General features: G+C 50.5%; 1 protein-coding gene across 2 annotated transcripts in view; it reads left to right on the top strand.

The window, feature by feature from the left end:
- The first annotated feature begins 219 nt into the window (after positions 1–219).
- Positions 220–25,997, top strand: part of LOC118221003 (vinculin) — a 41,473-nt gene continuing 15,695 nt past the window's right edge. The window contains exons 1-6 of one of the 2 annotated variants that reach the window (XM_035405546.1): positions 220–969; positions 15,694–15,764; positions 19,424–19,574; positions 20,913–21,021; positions 21,499–21,621; positions 22,072–22,232. In XM_035405546.1, coding sequence (XP_035261437.1) covers positions 802–969; positions 15,694–15,764; positions 19,424–19,574; positions 20,913–21,021; positions 21,499–21,621; positions 22,072–22,232 — 783 coding nt within the window. In that variant the 5' untranslated portion in view covers positions 220–801. The remainder of the gene's footprint in view (positions 970–15,693; positions 15,765–19,423; positions 19,575–20,912; positions 21,022–21,498; positions 21,622–22,071; positions 22,233–25,997) is intronic. The other variant, XM_035405545.1, reaches the window with a different exon arrangement.

Below are 25,997 nucleotides of genomic sequence, written 5' to 3'. Positions count from 1 at the left end.
AGTGCATTTGAGGAAAGGTGATTGTGATGATGTAGCATAACACATTTAGGCTATAACATCAGATGAAGAACGTTGAAGTAGGCTACTCTTATCATATTATTTGCCCTGTATTGCAAAAAAAAAAAAAAAAAAAAGATCACCCTGTCATTCAAAGCTAATTAAGATTAATTTTGAGGAAACAATATTATCTACTACATCTGCCACGCCGTTGTTGTTCTATCTTAAAGGCTAAAATTGCGCAGTGATTTCACTTGAAAGTTAAACTGCACTCTCCGCACGCAGGGCGCATTGCCACACTCGCTTCTTGTGTCAAACGGTGTGCGTCACCGAAATCAGTTTATTCCTCTTTGCTCACTGGAATTTTCACTTCCCAACGGCAGGTCCAATATTTTCCTTTTTAGGGCATGAGAATGCATTACGTAATTTGGGAAGAGCTCACTCCTCTAGCAAACTCGAATGAAAAAAGGTAGGACGAGGTGGCCGGGAATGGAGAGTAGCGTCGACGCGCACCAATCAGCTCCGCGTTTCCATCCGAATGAGATTTCCCCTATTGGCTAGAGGGCGGCGATGGAGTTTCTCAAGGTTTCTGTTGCACACTCCCTACAAACTACGGTCTAGTCTCACAGTAGACGGTCGGAGGGGGAGTGAGACTTGTAGTTTTTCTCCTTAAAGTGAAATTGTCCGGGAAAGGCATTCGGACTTTCGCGATCTCTGAAGAAGAAAATAGATATAGGATAAAACTATCTCTTTTGGCAAACACATTTTTTTCTCTCTCTTGGTGAACGGAATTAAGTTTTCAAAATGCCGGTTTTCCATACGAAGACGATAGAGAGTATCCTGGAGCCCGTGGCTCAGCAGATATCCCACTTAGTGATCATGCATGAAGAAGGTGAGGTTGACGGAAAAGCGATCCCAGATCTCACCGGACCCGTGGCTGCAGTCCAGGCTGCTGTTAGCAACCTCGTGCGGGTGAGTGCTTTCTCTAAACGTCTTTCTCTAGTTGCAACATTCTGGTTACCTGTCGCTGACCCACCCCGAGCAGTTAGCCAGTTGCCCTGCTGTGTCCTCAAGTTTTTTTTATTTTTTATAACAAGTACGATAACTTAGAATCATTTGTTTGCGGGCCAGCAACGATGTACACGTGCATAATTTGATGCACGTCGTCTTGTGTTGTAGTTAGAAAACTTAAATGCAATTAACGGACGAACTTGGACAGTTGTGAGGGGAAATAACTTCGTGAGCTAACCAGATAACTAGCGAGCGAGTGACGTTTTTTCTTTGTAGTTGCCCTGCCCCTTCCTCGGTAAGGGGATGGGCAAGTGAAAGCTGGCAGAACACTTGTCATTATTGCTTATCTTGAAATTAGCAGTGACTTTCACTCGCCTTTAACGATGTTGCAATTGCGCTCCGATTTAACTGAATCATAGGTAATACCAAAGTCATATATAAATCAAATCTTATTCTCAGTTTAAAATCTATCGGCATCTGGTAACGTCAAAAAAACCTCTATTCGAGCACTAGACCCAAGTCTGTTTTCGCAACCATCGTACTTTTAGAATCGGAATCATGTTAACTAACTTGGCTGCATAATTTTTTCATTTTGCAAAGTCAAGTGGGCACCCTGTTAATGGAGACCACTCACTTGGGGGGGGGGGGGGGGGGGGGGGCGTTCTGTGCGTTGCTTTTTGAGAGATATGACGGTTATAAATAAATCAATGGCAACTTGGTCCTAAAACATTGGGTCGAGGCATGTTGTCATAAGAGAGAACCGCTTTCTTAGTTTCAGATTAGTCACCGCAGTGTGCTGCAAACCAGTTTCATAATTAGAACCATGTTGGGAATTTTTATTGATTGCAACAGGTTTGTGTTCCCCGTCCGTGTTTTATTGCTGGCTCATAAACGAGCATTACTGTCTTCGCTTACATTAGTACCGCACGTAATGGTTGCTGGGGAAACGCAAGAGGCGTAGGATACAATATGCCAGTAATCCTCGCTTTGAAATCTACTCTCTTCAGACTTTCTAAAAACCCGAGTTTGGTTGTCTTGTTGCTGTAGTGTACTAATTATGTTTAATCTCACTATCACAAAGGGGCTTTAACGTGCCCTCGTGCAGGTCGGAACTGTTCATTTTTTTCCCAGGTGAAAATGCTGACCCAGCTAAATTTTCCTGCAGTTTGTAGCATAAATAGGCAATGCAGCCTGAAACCTGTTTCCTGGTTGGAAGAAAACTGAGGTATTAATTGGCAAAGAGGAGTGGTGTTGCTGTTGTTGTTTTTATTTTTATTTTTCTTTAAACTCCTCTCACTGGAGGAGGACATGGATCACGGTTCGCAGTAAGCACACGACGGATCACGGTTTGCAGTAAGCACCGGCCAGAAGTCCGAGAGACGCGTCACGCGGAGACGGAGCGAACAGGATGTTAAATGTACCGGGGGCTGGAGGATCTACTCCAGGTCCCAGAGGACACATTGAAGTTCTAGAATGTCACGGCGGGACAGCGCTTTTTAGCGGCTAAGAATACTCTAACCTCTAGCCTGCTGCAGTTTTCAAAGCACTATTGGGCCTGTTCGCACGGGACTAGTTTTCACATAACCGCCCTGGCTTGGCCTATCCATCCCCTCTACGCTGGGCCTATCCATCTCCTCCACGCTCCTCATTAGATGTAGCCTAGCCCTGTGTAAATTTGCCAGTCCAGAGAGTTTGCATATATTTCCCCTGACCGGTTTTTTTTTTTTGACTGGACCGGAACAGCGGGGCCAGCCCTACAAACGCGAATGTCTGTGACTGACTGAGTGAGTGATGAAGTTACACCATTGGTCGGCCAAGTTATGAAGTTACACCATTGGTCGGACGGAGGGCTCCAGCCATATACTAGGTTTTGACCTGGTCTTGTTTACACCAGTGCTACCCACGGTTGGCCACATCCTGGCAAACCCCCTATGGATTTGTTTCAGTTTCATGCAGCCTGGCTGCCTGACCTCCACTTCTGAAGTTGTGTTCTTGGAAAACAAGCTCAAAAGGCACAAGGGGGTAAAAGTCCTGGTTACAAAGAACAAAAGCACATTTTGTGGAATTTAACTTTGGAATTTTAATTTGTCAGAGTAAATGGAATATCTTGCAAATGAAATGTCACACTGTATTTTTAACATCTGCATAATTGGCTCAAGTTTGCCCGTCTCCAATTAGCTGACTGTAAGCTCAGCCTCTGAATATTTAAAAGTCAATTAATATTCAGTGGAAAACACCTGGGTGTGATATCACTTCCCTAAAGGAACACCTGTATGGACGAACCGTTTAGGTGTGGAAGGTTACAGATTTCAAGGTGTCAGGTGGAAAACCCTTGAGGAAGACCAGTCCTGTCTGACTAGGACTAAAGCATGGAAGGTCACTTTCGTGTAGGCCCTCGTGAAATGTCTGAGAACTGAGCCAGCTACAGAAGTAGACCAGCGCGTGCACAAATCTGCCATTTCCTTCAGCGAGTAAACATTAGGGGAAGAGCAGAGTGTCGGAGTAGCATCCTTAGAGAGCTAAAAATAGGAATATTTAGTTGTATTTACTTCCTCAACGAGTTCAGAAAAGAGAAACGAAACTTTTTACGTACGCATCTTCCCAATATTAAAAAAAAAAAGCGCTCTGCACTATTTCTGTAAACGCGTGTGCCCCCAGCAGTTGCTGGAGGGGGGTTAATTTTGGACGGGTGGAATGACACCCCCTTGTCCCAACCCGCGAGAGTATCCAGTCCCGGCTCGGCCTTTTGTCTCACGCGGAGCGCGCTTTTAATAGCGTAGCTGCGGAAGGCTCGGGCCAGCTGGCTGCTCTCCTGGCGCATTGTTCCCGCCCCCCCCCGGAACGGCCCCTCCTCCTCTACTGTGACGCAACACGTTCGCGTGAGCTTCATATCGCCGTCTGTGCGTTGAGTCGCGTAGGCTGTTTCCCAATGCCCTCGCTTTCTGTAGCAACGATGTGAAGTGACTTTCTGGGAGAGAGAGGAGAAGTTGAGAATATCTGACAACATCGGCAGCTTGTACTTGTACGACGATTGGCGTCACTTTTGTACATCGTTTGGATAAAAGCGACTGCCAAAATAATGTCATGAAGCAAAGACGCACGGCTAGTTCTAATAAAAAAGAAAATAAAAACTTTGCATCGATGTCAAACTGTAGGAATCACTTGTCACTTTGCCAGTATGAAACTGGAAATGCAAATCCAGGACTTTAAATAGCTTAAAATAAAGTTGGAAAACTCTATACAGAATAGGTTGTAGGCCTCTAGTGCTGTACTCTGATCTGGTTCTGCAAGTTTGTCTTCAATATGAGCTGTGAAAGAGGCAGTGGTTTTAAAATTCAAAGTTGTTTCTTGAACATGTTTCATCCAAGACTGGCCATGTTGCTTCCATCTGGCTGTGAGGACAAAACAGAACAACAAAATATTTGCTTGATCTCGAGAGTTGAGTCCATTAGCATTCTTAGTTTAAGGGCTATTGTATTAACCAGTCAAACCCCAACCGGTGCTTACTGCAAACCAAGGTCCTTCCATGTACCTGTATTTCAGTAAGAGAAGTTTAGATAAAAATAAAAACAACAGCAACACCTGTCCTTTGCCAATTAATATCTCAGCCTGCTTCCAACCAGGAAACAAGTTTCAGGCTACATTGCGTATTTATGTTACAAACTGTTCTTGATCTCCGACTGCGCGAAATTGAGCCTGGTCAGCGTTTTCACTAGACAAAAATAAAGCGTTCTGACAAGGAGAAGTTAAAGGCCCTTCTGCGATGGTGAGATTTAACTGCGTTATTGCACTACCTGTGGTTTGGTCGGTCAGAGAAGAGCTCTTCATGTGCAGATGTTCTGTGGTCTGAGAGGCAGAAGAGAGAAATGTTGGAGCGTTTATAAGACACTCCTGGGCTGTGCTATCTGAGGAGTGATCACACTTCACCCCCTCCCCACTTCACCCCCTCCCCACTTTACCCCCTCCCACTGGCACCAACGAGCAATTCGTACTGTAATTATTTCCCGTTGCCCCTAGAAACGGTACCTTCCGTGTTGTGATTTTTGTGAAGAGTCGGGGGAGGGGGGGGACCATAAAGCGCATTTTGTGAGAGTGTGAATGTGTGTGTGTGTGTGTGTGTATGTGTGAGTGTTTGTGTGTATGTGTGAGCATGAGTGTGAGTGTGTGTGTGTGTGTGTATATGTGTGAGTGAGTGTGAGTGTGAGTGTTTGTGTGAGCGTGAGCGTGAGTGTGACTGTGTGTGTGTGTATGTGTGAGTGTGAGTGTGACTATGTGTGTGTGTTTGTGTGTATGTGTGAGCGTGTGTGTGAGCGTGTGTGTGTGTGTGAGTGTTTGTGTGTGTGTGTGTGTGTGTCTGTGAGAGTGTGTGTGCTAAAGACTAAGGGCTTCTCCTTTTAACTTCTGGTCGAAAATCATGAATTTTAACACGCTCCTCTGCCTCGCTCTGGCCTGCTGAAAGAACGCCATTTAAACCGACGGCAGTATTTCTCGAGTTCTTTGTCAGGCTGAAAATCGCTGCTGCTTCTTCCCCGTGAAGAGGCGCGAGCTCTCTGCCCGCTCGCTTGCCGTAACTCACGTCGTTCGGCCTGGGAATCCGTCTGGCGGCTTTGTCCTGGGACAGAAACGGGCCCCGGCGGTTTCCATGCCACCCGTAACATCTGCTCCCCGTCTGCAGTAAGAGTCCTGCGTCTCCAGTGCATCGTGTCACACCGAGCATTTACAAACCGGTCTCAGCTCCATTTCCAGGGGATATCTGGGTACAAAATTATGGAGATCATTTTTGAGTTAGAGTGGATTTAAATTTAGCTTGATTTAATTTTAGTTTAGCACGTTTTCTTCAGGAAGTTCAACCAGCCTGCTCTCGGATCTGGTCCTGATCTTTAAGCCGGACCTTGTGCTTCATTCACTCATTCATTTATTTATTTATTTATTTTTTTTACATTTTAAGGCTTAAAGTTTCTGGTCTTGGCGGCCCTTGACCATCGTCCAAGCAGCGCATTCCTTCGAGTCGTTCTCAACCAACGAACGGCAAAGGAGAAACTTTTCCTGCTTCTGCGTTTCAGCAAAAACAGAGCTTTGTTTTTTTGAGGGGAAGTTGTGTCTTCTCATGAATTCAGACAGAGGGGTCAGTGAAAAGGAGGATTCTCTACGGTGCCAGGGCCTTCTGGAGACCAGTGGAAATATGTGGGCAATATCTGCAGATGAGCTGCCCAATGAAGCAGTCTTTGTGTGTGTGTGTCTGTGTGTATGTGTATGTGTATGTGGGTGGAGGCTGTGGGTGGGGGGGGGGGGCTGACGGTGGAGACTGTGGTGGGGGGGCGAGGGGGGGGGGTGGGGTGGTGTCTGTGGTGGAGGCGCTGGGTTGAGGCTGTGGGGGGGGGCGTGGGTGGGTGGGGGGGGGGGCTGTGGGCTGTGAGTGTGATATGCACAGACTCATCCCCTGCAGCTGAGCTGGACACTCACCCCAGTGCAGTTATGACTCATCCCCAGCGGCCTGCTCCCTGTAATCTTCAGGAGGAGTTTTTAGATGCGGTCGATATTCCCCTGGCCTGCATTAGCCTGGCCTGTGCTGGGGGGGGGGGGGGGGGGGGGGGCGTGGGGGCCGAGCCGGTCAGATTCGGGGCACTTGGGGCGGTTCTGAAAGAGAGCTGGCGGGGAGCGGAATCGAAGATCGGTCCCGTTCTCTGAGGGGAAGTGCCGCACGGTTATCGACCTCCCTCGCCGCCCAGCAGCCCGCACCTGCTGCTGAGTCAGCGTGCGGAATCGATGCTCACCTTCTCAGGACGCACGGCGCATTTACCGCCAGCTTTGCATTTACCGCCAGCTTTACCTCACCTTCTCAGGACGCCCGCCAGCTTTGCATTTACCGCCAGCTTTACCTCACCTTCTCAGGACGCACGGCGCATTTACTGCCAGCTTTACCTCACCTTCTCAAGGCTTCCGTGTTTCAGCCCTTTGAAGAGTCCCGTCTGTTGCAATGTTGTTAGAAGTCGGTGTTCTAGAACTCCGTTGCCCTCAGCTACCGGTGGTGATTGTGACATCAGCGTTAGAATGTTCAGTTGAGAACATTCTAATCATATATTTGTGAGCTTTCACAGTGGAGTCTGGTTCTGGCCTATCTGTGTATTTAATTATGATTTTTCCCCCTCACAAACATATTGCTGCATCAAACAGAGAAGATGATTTCTTTTGAATTAACACTGCACACTACTGTGTAACACCTGCACTGCCTTAGCACCCTGTTAACACCCCATTTACACCCTGTTTGCACTGCAGCGAGGAGCACAGAGATGGGCTGAGGCCGACCAGCCGGTGATGAGCCGCCTGCTTGCTGATTACTACATAAGAGCCTCTGCTGGCGTCCTCTCCTCCGTCTTCTCTTCTCTTCTCTTCTTCTCTTCTCCTTCCTTTGCTTTTTACGGCGTACAGACGGCTGAGCGCCCGTCCCGGTGGCACCGGTGGCGGCGGCGACTCCTGGCGCGCTCGAGGGTCTGCGCGTCTCTGTCTGCGCCCACCGCCAAGTCCCCCAGCCCCCGCTGGGGGGGCGGCCAGGAGACAGGGGTACCCCCCCACCCCCCAAGCAAACTGAAATCCTACCCCCCCCACCCCTCGCGTCTATTAACGTTCCTCGCATCGCTGTACCCCCGAGAGCGTCCGCTTGCTTTGGCAACGTTCCAGCGGCCAGAGAATCACACCATCCCTCCTGCCCGTTTGTGTCTAACTGCCGCTACGCAACTCTGTCACCCCCCCCCCCCCCCCGCCCCCCCATCCCCCCCCCCCCCCCCACCGTCGTTTCGAAACCGCTGATCCCGCGTGTTTAAACATTGTGTCTCATCCAAGACAGGAAACTAACTTTATTATCCACTGGCCCCAGTGGCTGGCGCATCCCAAAAATTCACCAGCCAACAAGCCAGACAGGGCTTAGCACAGAACAGGACCTCCACGGGACGGACGGTTCCCTGACAGACTCGCCTGCCGCGGAATAAAGACGTTCGGTTAAAGCGCGCGTGCTGACTCACCGTCTGATTCCGGCTGCAGCAGCTTTACGTGCCAAAATCGGTTTGACACCTCATGCAGGAGATAGCACGCTCGGGACGTGCAGCATCCTCCTTCACATTCACACGTCTGAGACGTTCGGCTGAAGAGGAGACGGTATTTCTTAATGTCGATGCTTTATCATGAGGGACGTATGTCTGTGCATTTTAGCGAAACAGGCCTAGGCTGCATGCATGTGAAGGGCTGTTATGCATATAGTTCATAAGGGATTTTCATACCTATATGGGAATATTAGATGTGCTCCTGAGTATATTTCTGATGCTGCGGTGGTCTTACACAGTGCCCATGTGAAGTGGCTTAAATTGATTCCCAAAGACATGTTGAGCCTTTGCTGTGAACTTAAGAACCAAAGTAACATGACGTCCGACCGTCGAGCAGGACGGCTGTGTGAGGGTTCCGGAATGGGGTGATGTCACGGCTCTTTGTAGCTCACTCCTGCACGCAAAGCATCCTGGGAAGAATAGATACAAAGAAGCTGTTTGTTTTTGCAAAGCCTAGCCTGCGTGCTCCTTGTGAACCAGCTGTGTTCTGATGAGTGAAAGGGGGAAATGGTGCTATTGTGAATGACAGAATAGCAGCTTAACCTGTTGAAAACGTCACTGTACGTTATTGTAAACACGAGTGCAACCACCGAGCAGCTAATGACTGTATTCAGTTAAATGTAGACCTGACCGTTGGATTACTGGGTTTTTCAGCTTGCATTGTGTTTACATTGCAGTTTTTTGGGTCATGATTGTTTAACTGAACAGCATGTAGTTTTTTTAATATCGTTTTATTTAATCAGATTATTTCCAAGCGGCGGTTCTCCTTGTGTTTGAGGCACAGTTGAGTCAGCTCTCGCTGTCCTCGCTTCGCGTTTCTTTGCTTCTGATTGGCCAGTCAGCCGGTAAGGAACTGCTCCAGATTTGGATGAGCCAATCGGCACGTGTGCGAGCAGCGCGGTGTCGGGCCCCTACCCAGCAGCCCCCTGGCAGCGCGGGAGCCTCTAGACTGTGCCGACGAGGCAGAATCACCCTGTCTCCGGTCTGTGGGGCAGGATGGGCGGGGCTGTCTTTGAGTGCAGTCAGCCGTGTCAGTCAGCGCCGTGTGTGGAAGGGGGAAGCACCAGGAGCTGGAGGGCATTTCGAGAGTGTAGGAGCGTGTTTTTACCAGACAATTTTAGGATCTTTTAGAAATGGCGACACTTGCAAAAATAGCACCTTATAAACTCTTCAAGATAACGGGAAACGCGTGTATTCAAGCGAAGTGCGGAACCGTCTGCAGACAGGACAGCGCTTCCTAGTACCCGCTGCTTCTGGCTTCCTGTCATCGCTCACAGGAAGTGCATTTCAGACTCTGGACTGCGCGAGTCGAGCGTTGTGATCGCTCACTTAGTGACGGCAGGTTTGCACACGTTGTGTTCTGCAGATTAAACACACAGGCGTGTCATTTTTAACCCTTTAATGCGTAAGATCACACACAAGCGATTAGAATGTTGTTAACTGGACATTCTAATGCTGATGTCACAATCGCTGCTGGTGACTGAAAGCAGCGGAGTTCTAGAACACCGACATAGAATTGTGAAAGAACATTCCAAAAAGCCCGCTCTTCAGAAGGGCTGAAGAATGAGCTCTTCTGCTCAGCTGTGCGCAGGGTCGTAAAGGTGAACTCCAGCGAGCGTGGCCTCTCCCAGTCCTTACCGCCAAACGCTGCAGAGATCACCACCGCAGACGTGCGCGGAGGGGAGGGGAGGGGCGGGGCAGGGCGGGGCAGGTCCCTGAGGGGCCGTGGTGGGGAGAGAATAGCGTGAGTCAGGGAGACACAGAGTCTCCTTCTCCATGCAGTCCCCCGCGGGGGAGCAGGTGATTTGTAGGGGACGAGCACCGCGGAGCAGCTGGCGGTAAGAGAGCCGCGGTGTGAGCTGTGGAGGCGCGAGCGCGCGGGCGTGTGGGCGTGGCCATCCGGAGTCCGAGCCGCGCGCGAGTCAGCGGGGAGATGACCTCAGCGCTTACGATCAGGAGCCGCGTGCCCCCGCCTGCTGGGGGAGGGACACACAAATCAGACTGGGGGAGCACTTCTGATTTATTTCACCTCAGATGCGATTTATTGTTGCTTTGCGTGAGTCTCGTGTGAGTCGTTTCATACTGGCGTGCGTACCTACAGAATAAAGCTTTGGGACGATTCTCTCTTTCCACCAAGCGTTTGTGTCATGTTGCTGATTTTCCTTTTTTTCCCCTCTCTCTCTTTCCCCACAACCGTCATTTTGGTCACTGGTCTTTGAATGAAAACGTTTTCCTCCTGCTTTGACCTGAAATGACCTGTCTTGAGAGCTTCGCTGCTATTCATCTCTGCTTTTCACCACTTTGCTCTTTAACCTTTATTGCCCTTATTCAGGCTGGCTGAATGAGCATGAGACCTGAGGACGCCTTGTGTAAACAGCCCGAGCGGTTCATTAGCACTTGAGGACAGATATGAGAGTCTGCCGCTGTTATCCGCTGGGCTGCTCGTGCAGGTGGAACAGAAACCCTGCGCTCGGTAGCGAAGGCGTGTTTTTTCCGTGGTTTGTTTGAGCAGCAGGAAGTGGCGGCGTGTGTGTGGTTCCTCCTTCACCACCTGAGATCACCCCAGCGCACGCTTCCTCCTGCGCGCGCGGCGAACGGTGTTTGACACTCGCTGACAGCTGCGTGAGAAACCTGCGGCCGCGTGGCTATCGACAACGAGCGGTCTCTGACCGGACCCCGACCGGACCCCGACCGGACCCCGACCGGACCCCGACCGGACCCCGACCGGACCCCGACCGGACCCCGACCGGACCCCGACCGGACCCTAATCGGTCTCTGACCTGACCCCGACCGGACCCCGACCGGACCCCGACCTGACCCCGACCGGGCCCCGACCGGACCCGAACCAGACCCTAACCTGACCCCGACCGGACCCCGACCGGACCCCGACCTGACCCCGACCGGACCCCGACCTGACCCCGACCGGACCCGAACCAGACCCCGACCGGACCCTAACCGGACCCTAATCGGTCTCTGACCGGACCCTAACACAGAAGGACACAGAACAGCTGAACCTGAGCCAGGCTGTGAGAACTGCATCCCTCACGCGTGAAGTCCCTGGGACGTCCTGAGGAGGAGGAGGCCGGGCGCGAGCACTGCGGTACTCTGAGCAGAACGCACGCTCCAGAGTTAAAATCAGGCCCATAGGTCAGGGGGATGGGATTGTGCTTACAGCCGTCCGGACAGTGGCCCTCTGTTGTGTTGTAGAGGGACAGACTGACTCCCTGTCTGTGGGGGATTGGGTGTGATCTGTTTGTTAAGAGCTGAAATTTGAGAACGGGGGTGCGCGAGCAGACCCATGCAAATGGGCTGAACCGGTCGAGCGGGTCGTCCCGTGCGCAGGCCTAATCGCTTTTTTTGTTTTGTCGCACGCATCCTGTTAGAGGGTCTGAGACAGGAGCGGTCACTGGAGCTGGTGTACCCCAAAATCAGCAGCTGGATGGGTTTACACTGGCAACCGAGCAGGGCATTCTGCCCTGCACTACACTATATAACACGTATACACACAAAACACATATACTCACATTGTACAATCACACTATACAATCGCAATATACAGTCACATTGTAAAGTCACAGTATGTCGTCACACTACGTACTGTAATTTCCATATACAATCACATTATAATGTCACATGCTGTGTTTTTTTTTCTGTCAGTCTGGTTTTGGTTTGAATGGAACAAAAGTGAATTTATTTAGTTGGTTTTTAAAAACAAAATGACATCTGGAAAGTTTTTATTTGACTAACATTAGTGTAATTTGGCCCCGTCTGTCTGTTTATTTCCTTGCTGTGTTGTTTTGTTGCTGGGGTGTGTTTAACTGACTAAGTTTGTGAGAGGGGCAGCAGCTTTTACTGCAGTATCAGACAGTTTACTGCAGTATCTGATGGGTATCAGACAGTCTACTGCAGTATCAGATGGGTATCAGACAGTTTACTGCAGTATCAGACGGTTTACTGCAGTATCTGATGGGTATCAGACAGTTTACTGCAGTATCAGACGGTTTACTGCTGTATCAGACGGTTTATTGCAGTATCAGACGGTTTACTGCAGTATCAGACGGTTTATTGCAGTATCTGATGGTTTACTGCAGCCTGTACAGGAAGCTGGCCTGCAGTGGTGATGTGCATGAGTGGATGGCGATGTTTAAAGATGGGCAACTGCTGCCTGAAAGCTGTCCCATAGTGCTCTGGGGCAGGGAGTCCGTCTGCTCCTTTCAGCCTGAAGAGGCTCTTTCTGCTGGGGGGGGGGGGGGGGCGTGTGGACAAAGGGGGCGGCTGTTCCTCGGGGCCTTAGCGAGCCCCCCCCCCCCCCCCCGGGCTGGCAGCCGGCCGATGGGGTGGGGGGGGGTAACCTTTTCCGCGCCAGCGAGCGGAGACGTCCGTCTGCGTGTCTGAGGAGCTCGCTGGCCCTCTTCTGCGCGGTACGTGGCGCGCTTTAAAAAAATAAAAAAAAAGGATGGAAGCGATTACTCATCCTCCAGCCACACTCGTTCACTGGGGTCCCTCCGTCTCTGCCTGTCCCGCCTGACTCAGAGGGGGGGTGGGGGGGCTGTGGAGGAGTCAGGGATTGGGTCAGTGTCTCCCCCCCTCCCCTGCAGCAGGGCTGGAGACCCTACTCTATATTTAAAGCAGCTCATGTAGGTCAGGGCCAGTGTGTGTGAGAGAGAGAGGTCTTTGTGTTATCTGTTCGTGTCTAGCTTTGGTCAGATATAAGGCTTTAAAGGGGAAGAAAATCCATTTTCGGAGAGCTCCACGGTCTGAGTGTAGATTATAATAAACCTTCTGGCTGTAATTTCGACTAGGCTGTATAATAAGACACTAAACATATGTTCTCCATATCGTGCACAGTCTGTATAACCTCCCAAAAAAGCCTCTGTCCTTCTGCAATTTGTGTGCCATCTGTATATTATATTCTTCTGTTTTATTTGCATCCAGTCTGTCAGTCATTTTAACCCTTTAAGGTGTGAGATCGCGTACGTGATGAGAACGCTCTTAACTGAACATTCTAATGCTGATGTAACAATCGCTAGGGGTAACTGAAAGCTGTTGAATTCTGGGATACTGACATAATTTTAACGGAATTTTGAAAGAATATCGTAAAAAAAAAAAAAAACCTGCTCTTCAAATGGTTAAAGGCCATTGGTCTGGTAGACAGAAATGGTGAACTTGAATAGCAGGCTTTGCAGCCAAATTTCACAATAGTCCTCTGTGCTCCAGTTAGCTCTCTAATGCACCCCTGCCACACACTGACAGACACAGAGAGAGAAGACTTTTATGTCATGAAAAAAAAAAATCCCCCAGACGCTAAATTTGAACAAAGCCAGGAAGTGGTCATATGGAAGGGGTTATTTCAGGGGGCTGCGGAGGGACCTGGCCCGTCTCCAGAGTGGAGAGGCGCTCCTGCGTTTCGGGTATTCGCCTGCTGGAGGACACACCGCATCACTGGGGAGAGTGTGTCATCACACAGAGCATTACAGGCCCTTTCAGGCCCGAATCCCAGAGCGGGCTTCCTGTGTGTTTGTCTTTTGTAGAGCAGGGCCAGAGCTTCGGTTTTAAGCGCAGAATGCGTTGTCGCAAGATTCGTTTCGCAACCTGAGCGGAGTGGAGGCGTGTGCTCTCGGGCGTCAGTGCTGTGGCCAGACCCGAGTGCCTGTCTGTGATTTTGGGGAGGAGAGGCCCACCAGGTTCTGCGTGCCGCCGCGGGTCTGATGGCCGTGTGCTGGAGCCGTCCGCGAACTCGCCGTGAGCTTAAACAGGAAATCTGCTCAGAGGAGCTCCCGGTAATGATGTGGACCTCTGGGAAATTCCTTACGAAAACCGCGCGATTAAATCTAGAAGTTCAAAGAAGTAATCCTAACGCTGCTGTACAGTATGTTTGGCTCTGCGAAGCTACTTGTGGGTCACAAAGGTTAAAAACCACCTGACTCCATTTTACTGAATTCCATTTATTTTTATATTCTTCATACAGTCAGAAATCTTTTATTTGTTTTAATACACATGCTGCTAGTACTCCTCTGTGGCCCCTATGAGCTGTTTATTATTATCTACAGTTAAATTAAAATTTCAGTATTTAGAACTCATAATCTTTTTTTAAGTGTGGATTTTTAACCCAGCTACTTCTTGCTGTGTTTGGTGTTTCAGCTGTTTGTAAAATTAAACTCAGTTTCCCGCACGTACGTTTCCATTAGCGCTGAGGCTAACTGCTCTCAGTGCAGACCAGTGTGATGAACTAGCGTCGATGTGTTTGAGTTTCCTACATGTTAATCAATATGCCTCCACCCCTGCCCCCTCTCTCTTATTTTATTGGCTGAAAGAATTGATCGGTGCTGAAAAGCACCAGTTCCTGCACAGTGAATTATGTGACCTTCTTTGGTTGCATTCAAAATGCTCAGTTCCTTTTTAAATACCCACTAGGCCACACATCAAATTCCAGCTCTGGAGGGCAGCTCTGTAATCCTGTCAGCGTTGCTGTGGTGCGGTGAAAGTTTCACTTGATTCATTCTGTAATCTGGAAGTGGTGTCACTGGAATGCAGTTGCACTGGTGTTGCCAGGCGGAACTATACTTAACGGTACAGAAGCGGGATCTGGACGCAGCGGCAGCGATGTTTGGTGAATTTCTTTTCACTGGTGTTTTGTTTTAAACCGGTTCAGTTCGCTGTGTAAGCGGTAGTGTCTGCAGCTTTCCTGTGGCCTCTTGCTGTGTTGTGTGAGGACAGCATTTTCCCAGCATGCTCTGCTGGGCTGAGGCCAGCGGAGGAGGAAACCATAGGCCTCCGTGGTCCCCAGCAAAGCGTTCGGGGGGAAACTCGTGTCACTTCCTGTGTCCGCCCCCCCCCCCCCCCCCCGCGCGCGCGGAATGTGGCCCCGCCCCCCGCGGACCGCAGCGGAGATGGGATAACCAGCTGGCGCGATGTCGCCACACCCCGGAGGACAAAACGCTGTGCTCCCGATCGAGCGGATTGGTCCACGTGCTCAGCCCTCCCTGCCCCCTTCAGGGCAAATACAGATGTGACCCAGGCACAGTGAGCTAATGACCCAGCTTGCGTTTAAGCCTGCAGTGTTTATGCTCCAGTGTTGGAGTGTATACGAGTGCGTACGCTGCTGTTTAGCCTGTGCTCATGGTGAGCGCCTGGGCTCAGTACACCGTTCCGCCGGTCTGGGACTGGAGAATGCAGTGTGTGGTTTTTATCAGGGAGGGCTGCCTGTTTGTCTGCCTGAGCAGAGCTCTCCTTTGATGGTTCGCAGGGGTTCGAAGGTCGAAGTTTCCCGCCCTGATGCGTCAGTGCTTGGTCATCACCGTTAGTGTCCGCCCCCCCCCCCCCCTCCCCCCCCCGCCGTTAGCGGCCAGCTCCTGCCCGTTAGCCCGAGCCCGACTGCATTGTTCACACAGAGCGTTATTGTTCCAGGTTTATTGCACAATGAGAACCCTATTAAACAGGCAGTGTCACTTAATGAACAAGGGAGTCTGTTTATTTCCGCTGGATACTTACTCTGTCTGTGTGCCTGTCCCGGCCACTCTCTGGTTTGTGACGCTGTGAGACGAGGCACTTGCCTGACTCCCCTGTTTCCTGTTTCTCCGCGCTCCAGGTGGGGAAGGAGACCGTCCAGACCACGGAGGACCAGATCATGAAGAGGGACATGCCTCCTGCCTTCATCAAGTGAGCTGAGCCGCCAGCCCTGCAGACGGACTGTCTGTCCGTCCACCCGTCTGTCTGTCCGTCCACCCGTCTGTCTGTCTGTAGATCATCCCTCCTTCTCCAAGGCACCGGCACGATGGCTTTCTTTGTAGGCCTAAATAAATCCATAAATAAGCCAGTGACTTTATTCAGAGATTCATCCAGTGATTTGGCCAGTGACTTTAGCCTGTGACTTAATCCAGTGTTCTTGTTGTAATTAAGCCCAAAACCAGGCACCAATTCTCAGAAATATGCGTGGATTATTACAAGACATCTCTGTGTAATAAATGGTGTTTCATTATCTTCTGTGCGTACAGCGCTAGCTGTTATGAATGTCATGCGTACTCTTTCGCTTTTATGCTGTTCATATTTTACATTGTGTGAGTCAAAGACAGGAAAGAGCCATAAAAATCGCTGTACAGTATCAATGACACTCATTTGCTCTGGGCTCGATGGCGTATGAAAGAGGAGCCTGCTGATTGGTCCACATGACTCAGCAGAAGGACACAGCTGTATGTGAAAGCCCTTGTTGCCATCCATCACGGTGCAGAAATGACACTGCGTTTTAGGAAGATTGCCCTTTGACTGAGACGCGGTGTAGGAGTTGGGCTTGAGTAATTGTTACGTGGCTAGCATTAGCAGAAGTGCCTCTCCAGCTGACCCAGCCTCTCCTGCCAAGAGACCATGAATCAAATCAGACTGTTGCTCGTAAACTGAAAAGCCTGAAGAGGCCCTTACTTGGGCTGTAGAATCTCTCTCAGGTTGGGGCTTCATGTATAAAGACGTGTCTCTCTGTTGAAATTAATTTGCTCAGTGTATCAAAAGGAGGTGGGGGGGGGGGGGGGGGGGGGGGGGGGGGGGGGGGGGGGGGGGGGGGGCTTTAACTGATTAGACTTTAAGGTGTGAAACCACGTAAGATGACTGTACAGTGAGCCCTGTTGTCTTGAGGGTGTCTAAGAAAAGAAGAGCGTTACTTAATACGGCGTCTGAACAGGGGAGGCTCCCGAAGGACAAAGGCGAGCCCGTAAATGCGCTAAGCTTGTCTCCCAGCAGCTGCTCCCGGTTACCGTGGGGAAGGAAGGTTCTGCTCACCGCAGTGTGGCGAAGAGCTGCAGTTACAGCCTGACGGGCTGCCTGCACACACTGCTCTGCCCTCCTGGGCTAGCGCCTAGCGTCTGAGCTGCTGTGTAAGAGCCTGAGAGAGAGAGAGCGTACTGGGCTAGCGCCTAGCGTCTGAGCTGCTGTGTAACAGCCTGAGAGAGAGAGCGTATTGGGCTAGCGCCTAGCGTCTGAGCTGCTGTGTAAGAGCCTGAGAGAGAGAGAGCGTATTGGGCTAGCGCCTAGCGTCTGAGCTGCTGTGTAAGAGCCTGAGAGAGAGAGAGCGTATTGGGCTAGCGCCTAGCGTCTGAGCTGCTGTGTAAGAGCCTGAGAGAGAGAGCGTATTGGGCTAGCGCCTAGCGTCTGAGCTGCTCAGCTGCTGTGTAAGAGCCTGAGAGAGAGAGCGTATTGGGCTAGCGCCTAGCGTCTGAGCTGCTGTGTAAGAGCCTGAGAGAGAGAGCGTATTGGGCTAGCGCCTAGCGTCTGAGCTGCTGTGTAAGAGCCTGAGAGAGAGAGCGTATAGGGCTAGTGCCTAGCGTCTGAGCTGCTGTGTAAGAGCCTGAGAGAGAGAGCGTATTGGGCTAGCGCCTAGCGTCTGAGCTGCTGTGTAAGAGCCTGAGAGAGAGAGCGTATTGGGCTAGCGCCTAGCGTCTGAGCTGCTGTGTAAGGGCCTGAGAGAGAGAGAGCGTATTGGGCTAGCGCCTAGCGTCTGAGCTGCTGTGTAAGGGCCTGAGAGAGAGAGAGCGTATTGGGCTAGCGCCTAGCGTCTGAGCTGCTGTGTAAGAGCCTGAGAGAGAGAGCGTACTGGGCTAGCGCCTAGCGTCTGAGCTGCTGTGTAAGAGCCTGAGAGAGAGAGAGTATTGGGCTAGCGCCTAGCGTCTGAGCTGCGTGTAGGAGCCTGAGAGAGCGTACTGGGCTAGCGCCTAGCGTCTGGGCTGCTGTGTAAAGAGCCTTAGAGAGAGAGAGTGTACTGGGCTAGCGCCTAGCGTCTGAGCTGCTGTGTAAGAGCTTGAGAGAGAGCGTATTGGGCTAGCGCCTAGCGTCTGAGCTGCGTGTAGGAGCCTGAGAGAGAGAGCGTTATGATACGATGCTGCACAACCCATCCAGGCTCACCGTTACCCAGCGGTCTGCGTGTCAATGTGGGAGATTCCAGTTTGAGCCTCTCGCCAAAGTCCTGCCCCCCCCCCCCCCCATCTGATAAGGGCGTTACGGTCGCCATGTCTGTCCCCGTCCAGCACATTCCAGCCCCGAGCCAGCAGGCCAAAAACGCTCTGTCCCCCACCCCCCCCCCACTCTCTCTCCTCCCCCTTTCAGTCTCTCTTGTTTGTTATTTCTCTCTTTCTCTCTCTGCTCTTCCCTCTCCCCTTTGCTCTGTGTCACTCCCCCTTTCCTCTTGTGCCCTTTCTCCTTCTCACTCTCCTAATCTTCCTCCCTCTTTCCCTCCCCCTCTCTCTCATTCTCTCTCCCTCCGCTTCCTCACCCCCCCCCCCCCTCTGACAGCGGGGAGCAGCCGGGCGATCTCTCCCTCTGTGAGGCCCCTGGCCCGGGGAGAGACGGGCTAACGCTCCCCTAGCGCTCGCACCGCGGGTACCGCAGGAAGGTTCATTTCTACAGTGCTGGGAAATGCCCCTGCTCGGCATCATGGGAGTTTGTGTAAAAGGCGGGTCGATGCTGGAATGACTGGCGGAGGACAGAACATCCGTCCGCCTGCCCTGCGCTGCTGCTCCTGCGCTGCTCCTCCTGCTCTGCTGCTCCTGCGCTGCTCCTCCTGCGCTGCTGCTCCTGCGCTGCTCCTCCTGCGCTGCTCCTCCTGCACAGCGACAGTTAGGCTTCCGGAACCTTCCAGTTAACGAGTAATCACTGCTGGTGTGCACGTAATTAAATTCAGCAACAGCCTCAGGCGGTCATTATTAGCTTTATAGAGTCTCGGCAGTGAATTATTTATTTATTTGTTTCACCAGGAAGTCCCTTGAGATGAAATCACTTTCTGAAGGGAGATCTGGCCCTGACAGGAGCCACAGCTCTGAAACGTTGGAATCGCACAATTCAGAGACTCAAGTCAAAATGGTTACACTCCTTTTGGATCGAATGGACATTTGACTAAACCTGACAGCTTTTTTTTTTTGTGTAACCAGCCCGTCTGTTCAGAAAATCAGAGAGATTCAAGCTTTCAGACACACAGACAGGAGAACCCAGTGACTGGAAATTGGCGGGGCTGCTATTGCACCCAGTTTCATTGACAGGCAAACACGTTAAAAGGCCTTCCTTCTGGACATTTTCTTGGCTTTTCTTCCTTCGAACAGATTTCTTGTGTTTTCTTCTCTTTCTGATTGCTAGCAGCAAATACATTTATCAGGTTGTTTGGTACCATAGAGCTCTTTGAACTCTTTTTTGAGTTGTTATGTTGGCGGTGTTACGTTGCTGCTGTTACGCTGGCATTACGTTATCATTACGTTAGCGTAACGTTAGCGGCGTTACGTTGGCGGTAGAGCGCGCGTTTCCCCGCCGCCCCTCTGAAACCCGCCCCCCCCCGTCCTCGGCAGGGTGGAGAACGCCTGTGGGAAGCTGGTCCAGGCGGCGCAGATGCTGAAGGCCGACCCCTACTCCGTCCCCGCCCGCGATTACCTCATCGACGGCTCCCGCGGGATCCTCTCCGGCACCTCCGACCTGCTCCTCACCTTCGACGAGGCCGAGGTACGGCAGGCCTGAAATCACACGACGACACACAGCACAATGCAACACCACACAACACACAACACAACACAACACACAACGACACACAGCACAATGCAACACCACACAACACACGACGACACACAGCACAATGCAACACCACACAACACACAACGACACACAGCACAATGCAACACCACACAACACACAACACACAACACAGCACACAATACACAATACAACACCGCACACAACACACAATACAACACAGCCCACAACACACAATACAACACAGCCCACAACACACAATACAACACAGCGCACAACACACAATACAACACAGCACACAACACACAATACAACACAACACAGCACAGCACACAACACACAATACAACACAACACACAACACACAACACAACACAGCACACAACATACAATACAACACAGCACACAACACACAACACACAGCACACAACACACAGTACAACACTGCACACAACACACAACACAACACACAACACAACACACAACACAGCACACAACACACAATACAACACAGCACACAACACACAATACAACACAGCACACAACACAACACACAACACAGCACACAGCACAACACAGCACACAACACACAACACAACACAGTACACAACACAACACAACACAACACAGTACACAACACAACACAACACAACACCTATCAGGGCAGCCGGCTCATTCTCCCTCAAACCCCCTTCATCTTTAGCTTTCAGTTCTGTTTCATATCCTTGTGTGTGTATACAAGTGTGTGTGTGTGTATGTGGACATCGGATTGCCTTTTATTGGCATTGGCTGGCAGCATTGAAATTGACATTAAACGCTTTGTTAAAAGCTCCAGATGATCACGAGGCAGGCCTTGGTGCAGAGAAGCAGCGAGCTCTGTCCTTTCATCCCTTACAGCAGAACGGCCCTTCACATTGGCTACTGTTATTATATTACATAGAGTACAGCAATCATATCACCAAGCAGAGCTCACCAGAATGACATGTGAAATGCTGATTTAACCGCACTTTCAGAGCGTACACAAGGATGCTAACGTGATGCGTTCAGTAGGGCTGCTTGCGTAACCATAACGATGAATATTCACCATGGTCCCTGGTGTGACTGCTGTGAATGTCATTTATGGATCTGTGTGGATGTCTCATGCATAAGTATTGATATGCTATAGGGAATTTGCTCATATGCAAGTTGGCAGTGTAAAGACGAGATATTTTGATGCTGTGATTATATCGTTAGTCATAACTGTTGGTTTTTATTTTTTTAATTATTAATACATAACAGCACTAAATTAGTGTGAATTCTCTGGTTATTTCAGGTCCGTAAAATAATCCGCGTGTGTAAAGGCATTCTGGAGTATCTGACGGTGGCTGAGGTGGTGGAGTCCATGGAAGATCTCATCACGTACACTAAAAATCTGGGACCAGGTTAGCCTGCTTCTCTCCTCCCTTTGTGTGTGTAAAACCTGGAAACACATGAATCCTGTAGGTTAGGTTTGAGATGAATTATATGAGTGATCAGTAGTTGAAGAAATTCAGATATATTATTGCGAATGTCTATCTGCCTGAATAATTAAACATATGAATGTTGCTCCTGAATGACCTCACTTTTCCATTTTCCTGACTTCAGTCATTGATTACATTACATTGATTATAATATTAAATCATTTAATATGCTGTGTGCTTGTAAGAATCATCATTTCTAAGACTGTAATTGCTTAATAGTTGTTTGTATGGCTGTGTGTGTGTGTGTGTGTGTGTGTGTCTGCATGTCCGTGTCTGTCTGTGTCTCTGACTGTGCGTGTGTGTGCGTGTGTGCGTGTGTATGTGTGCGTGTGTGCGCGTCTCTGTCTCTGACTGTGCGTGTGTGTGTGTGCGTGAATTGTGCGTGCGCGCGTGTTCCAGGGATGACCAAAATGGCGAAGATGATCGACGAGCGGCAGCAGGAGCTGACTCACCAGGAGCACCGGGTGATGCTGGTCAACTCCATGAACACGGTCAAGGAGCTGCTGCCTGTGCTCATATCAGGTGACCTATGACATCACTTCCTCTCCCCCAGGAGGATTATGGGTAGCCCTGTTCATTTGGCAACACGGATAATTCAGGCTTTTCATTTTCTTCAGTCATCCGTTATTTATACAGCACATCTCACACACCTCTACGCAGCACAAAGTGCTTCACAATAAATGAAAAGAACAGATCAATAAAGAGACTCGGAGGCATTAAAAAGCTATAAAAGAAACACAACAAAGAGAGGCTATAAAAACGTGCTTTGAGGTCTTTGGCGTGTTCACAAAACAGAACTCTGCTCCACATCTGTTCGTCAGAATGAGCCATTTTCAGCCAGCTGCTTGTGATCGAGTCTTTAGCCGCTTCTTTTCGTTTTGCCCATCTGTCTGTCTGTCTGTCCGTCCTGTAGAGGGCAGTAGTGTTTGACCCTAACGGACGCTTGCGGTTTTTTTTTTTTCCCCGCCTCAGCCATCAAGATCTTTGTGACGACGAAGAGCGGGCAGAGCCAGGGGGTGGAGGAGGCGCTGAAGAACCGGAACTTCACCTTCGAGAAGATGAGCGGCGAGATCCACGAGATCATCCGCGTGCTGCAGCTCACGTCCTGGGACGAGGACGCCTGGGCCAACAAGGTGGGCCCCCCCCTCCCCAAACCCTGACCCCCCTGCCCCTCACACACAGGGCCTGTTCTCCCTGCCCCGCCCCCACCCCATCACACACAGGCCCACGCAGGTGAAGAGGGGTACACTCCCAGCCCCAACCTCCAACCAGCCAAACCTGTCCTTTAAGTGACATTTTGGGGCAATTTACCTTCTGTCGGTTTTTCTACTCTTTCATTTTGAGAATAAACTCCTGATAGATATGTAATCATCATTTCTGCAAGCATTCTGTGTAAAATAAGTTGCTTTTTCAGTTTTTAAGTTGCCAGTGGCTTGAGAAAAGTTGCCTAGCTGCCTCTGTTTGGCAGTAAAGCCTTCCTGCTTCGCATGCTGTCTCTCTTTTCCCATATTGTTCTGCCCATCAGTGGCTCTGGTTCCTTTCCTCTTTTCCTTTTTTAAAAGTGTTTCTTTCTGTTCTTCCTCCTCGCTCTGTTCTTTTCTCCCCTGTAGAAGGTAAGCTTGCATCAGCCCTCTCTCCTGCCGCATGTCTGCTGTGTGCTGTGGTGTGTGTGCGCGTGTGCGTGTGCGCGTGTGCGTGTGCGCGTGTGTGCGCGTGTGTGTGCGTGCGTGAGTGCATGTGTGCATGGATGAGTGAGTGACTGGCTGAGTGACTGTGTGACTGACTGAGTGTGTGGTTGCATGAGTGTGTGTGTGTGCGTGCGTATACAGCATCAGCACTGGCGATGCAGAGATGCTGTATTCGGAAATGCAGAGTTTTTTGGGTTTTGTTTGCGTTTGTTTTTGCTATATTGCCTTTTTTGGTGTGTGCTGTTCTGCTCCTTCAGTTCTGTCATGTTTTGGGATTAACACCCGTGAGCGTCTCAGGTGACCCCCCCCCCCACACACCGTAGGGCCCGGTCGAAGAAAAGGGCAGAGTCCCCCCCCGTTCTGTGTGCGTGGGCCGGGGCGGAAGCATGCTTTGCTCAGAGAGATAATTCACAGCCTGACGGATGTCAGGATGTACCCTCGGTCAGATCACTCAGCAGAGCTGAGTTCGCTTTGAATTTTTTGTAAAAAATAAGGTATTTGGGGGACTTTAAGGTGACTTGTATTCAGGCAATTTGTTTTCAGGGTAAATTTGTATTCAAACAAAAATACCCCTCCTGTTCATTAGAAGTTGTTGCTTTTATCTGTGGTGCAACAATCTGTATATATGAGATGATAAATGTAGGCCAGAACATCCTTTTGCCTTTTTTAATCCAGTATTTTAAGCCACCAAGTCGATTCTGTTTCTTTTTCTGTTTTCAGTTGAATCTCATCCTTAGTTTGCTGATCGTGATCTCACTAATAACTGTCTGCCTCATGTGGCCAAATCAGCCAAATCCAAACAGCGCAAGTCCAAACAAAATGGCTTCCCATTCTGTGCCAGGGCTGCTCTCGGACCAAATGGCCCTTAAGGACTTGGACAGACTGCCTGATTTCCATTTTGCTGAGATGGAAAGGCAATCGATTGCAGATCCAGTTTTGTGCCGTTTCCAGGGCCAAAGTGCAGTGCGTAACGGTTTCTGATGGGGAAAAGACACATTTAGCAGAACGTTTACCCTTAACAATCTCCCCTCGCCAGATTTCTGTTTTTACTACGGTGTAATTTCAGGGTTAAAGGTCCCGCTACAGACGGGAGATGATGTAACAACACGGAGGCTCATTAAAGGGGATGTTCTCTCTTAAATTAAACCCCCTTTTCCCTGAGTGAGTCCAGCCCTGTATTTCAGCAGTGAGCAGCGGCCCTGTTTCCCCCGGTTACGCAGCGGTTTCAGGCACTGGTTTGCCGGGGGAAGTCGTAGCGAACGGGGGGGGGGGGGGGCCCGTGTGCTGAATTTAGCGACGCCTCAGTCGGCCCTTTATTTAGCGTCCCGCGGAAGAGCCGCCGCCGTGGTCATGTGACCGGGACGCGGGGGCAGTGTGCGTGAGGGCGATTACGAAGAGGGGGGGGTCTGTTTAATCTCGCGCTCCAGCGCAAACACGCCAGCGTCCGCCACGGGGATGACTCAGCCGGCCGCGCTGACCACAGCTAAAAAAAATGTTCGCCAAAAAAGGGAACGACCGTTGGGCGCTACAGGAGGCGCTTCTCCAGATAAGATGGTACCGCGCAGTAGAGCTAACGCTAGCGCTAACGCCGCTGGGCTGAGCTCTTCATTCTTTTAATATTCTGTAGTGTGTTTAAAACACTGTCTCCATGCTTCACCAGGGCGGAGCTTGTATGGGCTGCATCGCCTCTGAGAAGCATTGCCTGTTCTGAATCACTGCCCGCGAAACGGAGACTTTGTGGGAACTCGTTCTCCGTGCGTTTACCTGTGTTGCCTGTGTTACCTGTGCCTGGGTGGCCTGTGTGTGCAGTGGACATGCGCTGCCTGTGCCTCACACTCTGAGGCCTTCTGTCTCTGAACATACATAACCTGTCATGACTGTTGTATAACTGCTTGTGTCCTTGAATCACACACACTGGCGCTTCCCACCAACCTCAACTACCCCAACCGGGGCGTCCACAGCGCTCTGCCCAGTCTGAGTCGCTTAACCACGACCGGGCGGGCGTGGCCGGCGCTTTCTCCGATGTGAAGCAGGAAGGGGAGCGGCTGGCATTGCCACCGGCTGAGTCTAGTTTGAGCAGTCTCTCACGTGAGAACGGCCATGCACGGCTCGTAAATTTCCTTCACAGTGGAGGTTATGGGGGGGTGGGGGAAGGGGGTGCCTCAACTCCCCCACCCCCCCACTCCCCCAGCCCCCAGGGTGGACACTGTGGGAATGCGGGAACATATAAAAACGGCAGCCCCCGCCCCCCCCCCCCCCGTGAGGAAACTCACTAGCTATAGATCCGGTCGTCCTGGAGACGTGGGCGTGGCCTGTCGCGAGTGCTGGCCTTCTGCGCATGCAGGGCAAACGCACCGCAGCGTTTCAGAGACCCCCCAGGAATGAAGAGACAGCAGAACCCCCCCAGGACAGCTCCTGGGGGAACCCACTCACAGAACATTCAAAGCGGGGGCGGCCAGCTGTACACTAAAGCCGCGTTTCCACCAAAATTACCCGGAACTTTCAGTCCCAGGAACTACTTTACCAGGAACTAAAAGGTTCCTTCAGCCAATGGTTGTCTGCGTTTCCACCGGGGTCTAAAGTACCGCGAAGATTAGGCAAATTAGCCCACTGACGTTGTCGTCGGTCCATCTACCATATGATTTCTTCTGTAACCCCATACTACCACCGAAGTAGCCTACATTATTTTTTAATAACAGGGACAGCCCGGAGTGGTTTATTCCACTTATATACAACGGGTTACCAACAATGACTATATATGGTTACTTTTGTATTTATTGATTTTCATATATCCTCTCAAACACATTCATTAACAGCAGAAAACATGCACACGTTGTAAACAATTTGCTGTTTGATTACTTTCTCGTCGTCAGTTCCATATAGGCTAATCGCAAAATGACAAGAATAGAACGAAAACTCGGACTTGCGTGAAAATGTAAATTAGTAGTGGTACAGCCACCGTTTGCTTTCCTTCGAAGTTACTGCTAGCCGAGCAGCGAAGTGTGCCTTCCAGATGCGAACCATGCACCATAAATGAGTCCATAGTCGTCCTGGTCTTTTCGTGGAATTGAAAAATGGCAGTAAAATTGAGTAAAATTACGGCAGTCTGAAAAAGATAAAGGGAAGATTACTAGAATTAACCTGTTATTTTACCCGGATAAAAAGTGCGGAAGGTGATTTCCAGTTTGCTTGTACTGTATCACCAATGTT

Source organism: Anguilla anguilla, chromosome 2 (genome assembly GCF_013347855.1).
Source record: "Anguilla anguilla isolate fAngAng1 chromosome 2, fAngAng1.pri, whole genome shotgun sequence".
In the NCBI taxonomy this organism is placed as follows: Eukaryota; Metazoa; Chordata; class Actinopteri; order Anguilliformes; family Anguillidae; genus Anguilla; species Anguilla anguilla.
Note: the sequence above shows the minus strand (reverse complement) of the source record. Positions and strands in the feature narration are given on the sequence as shown.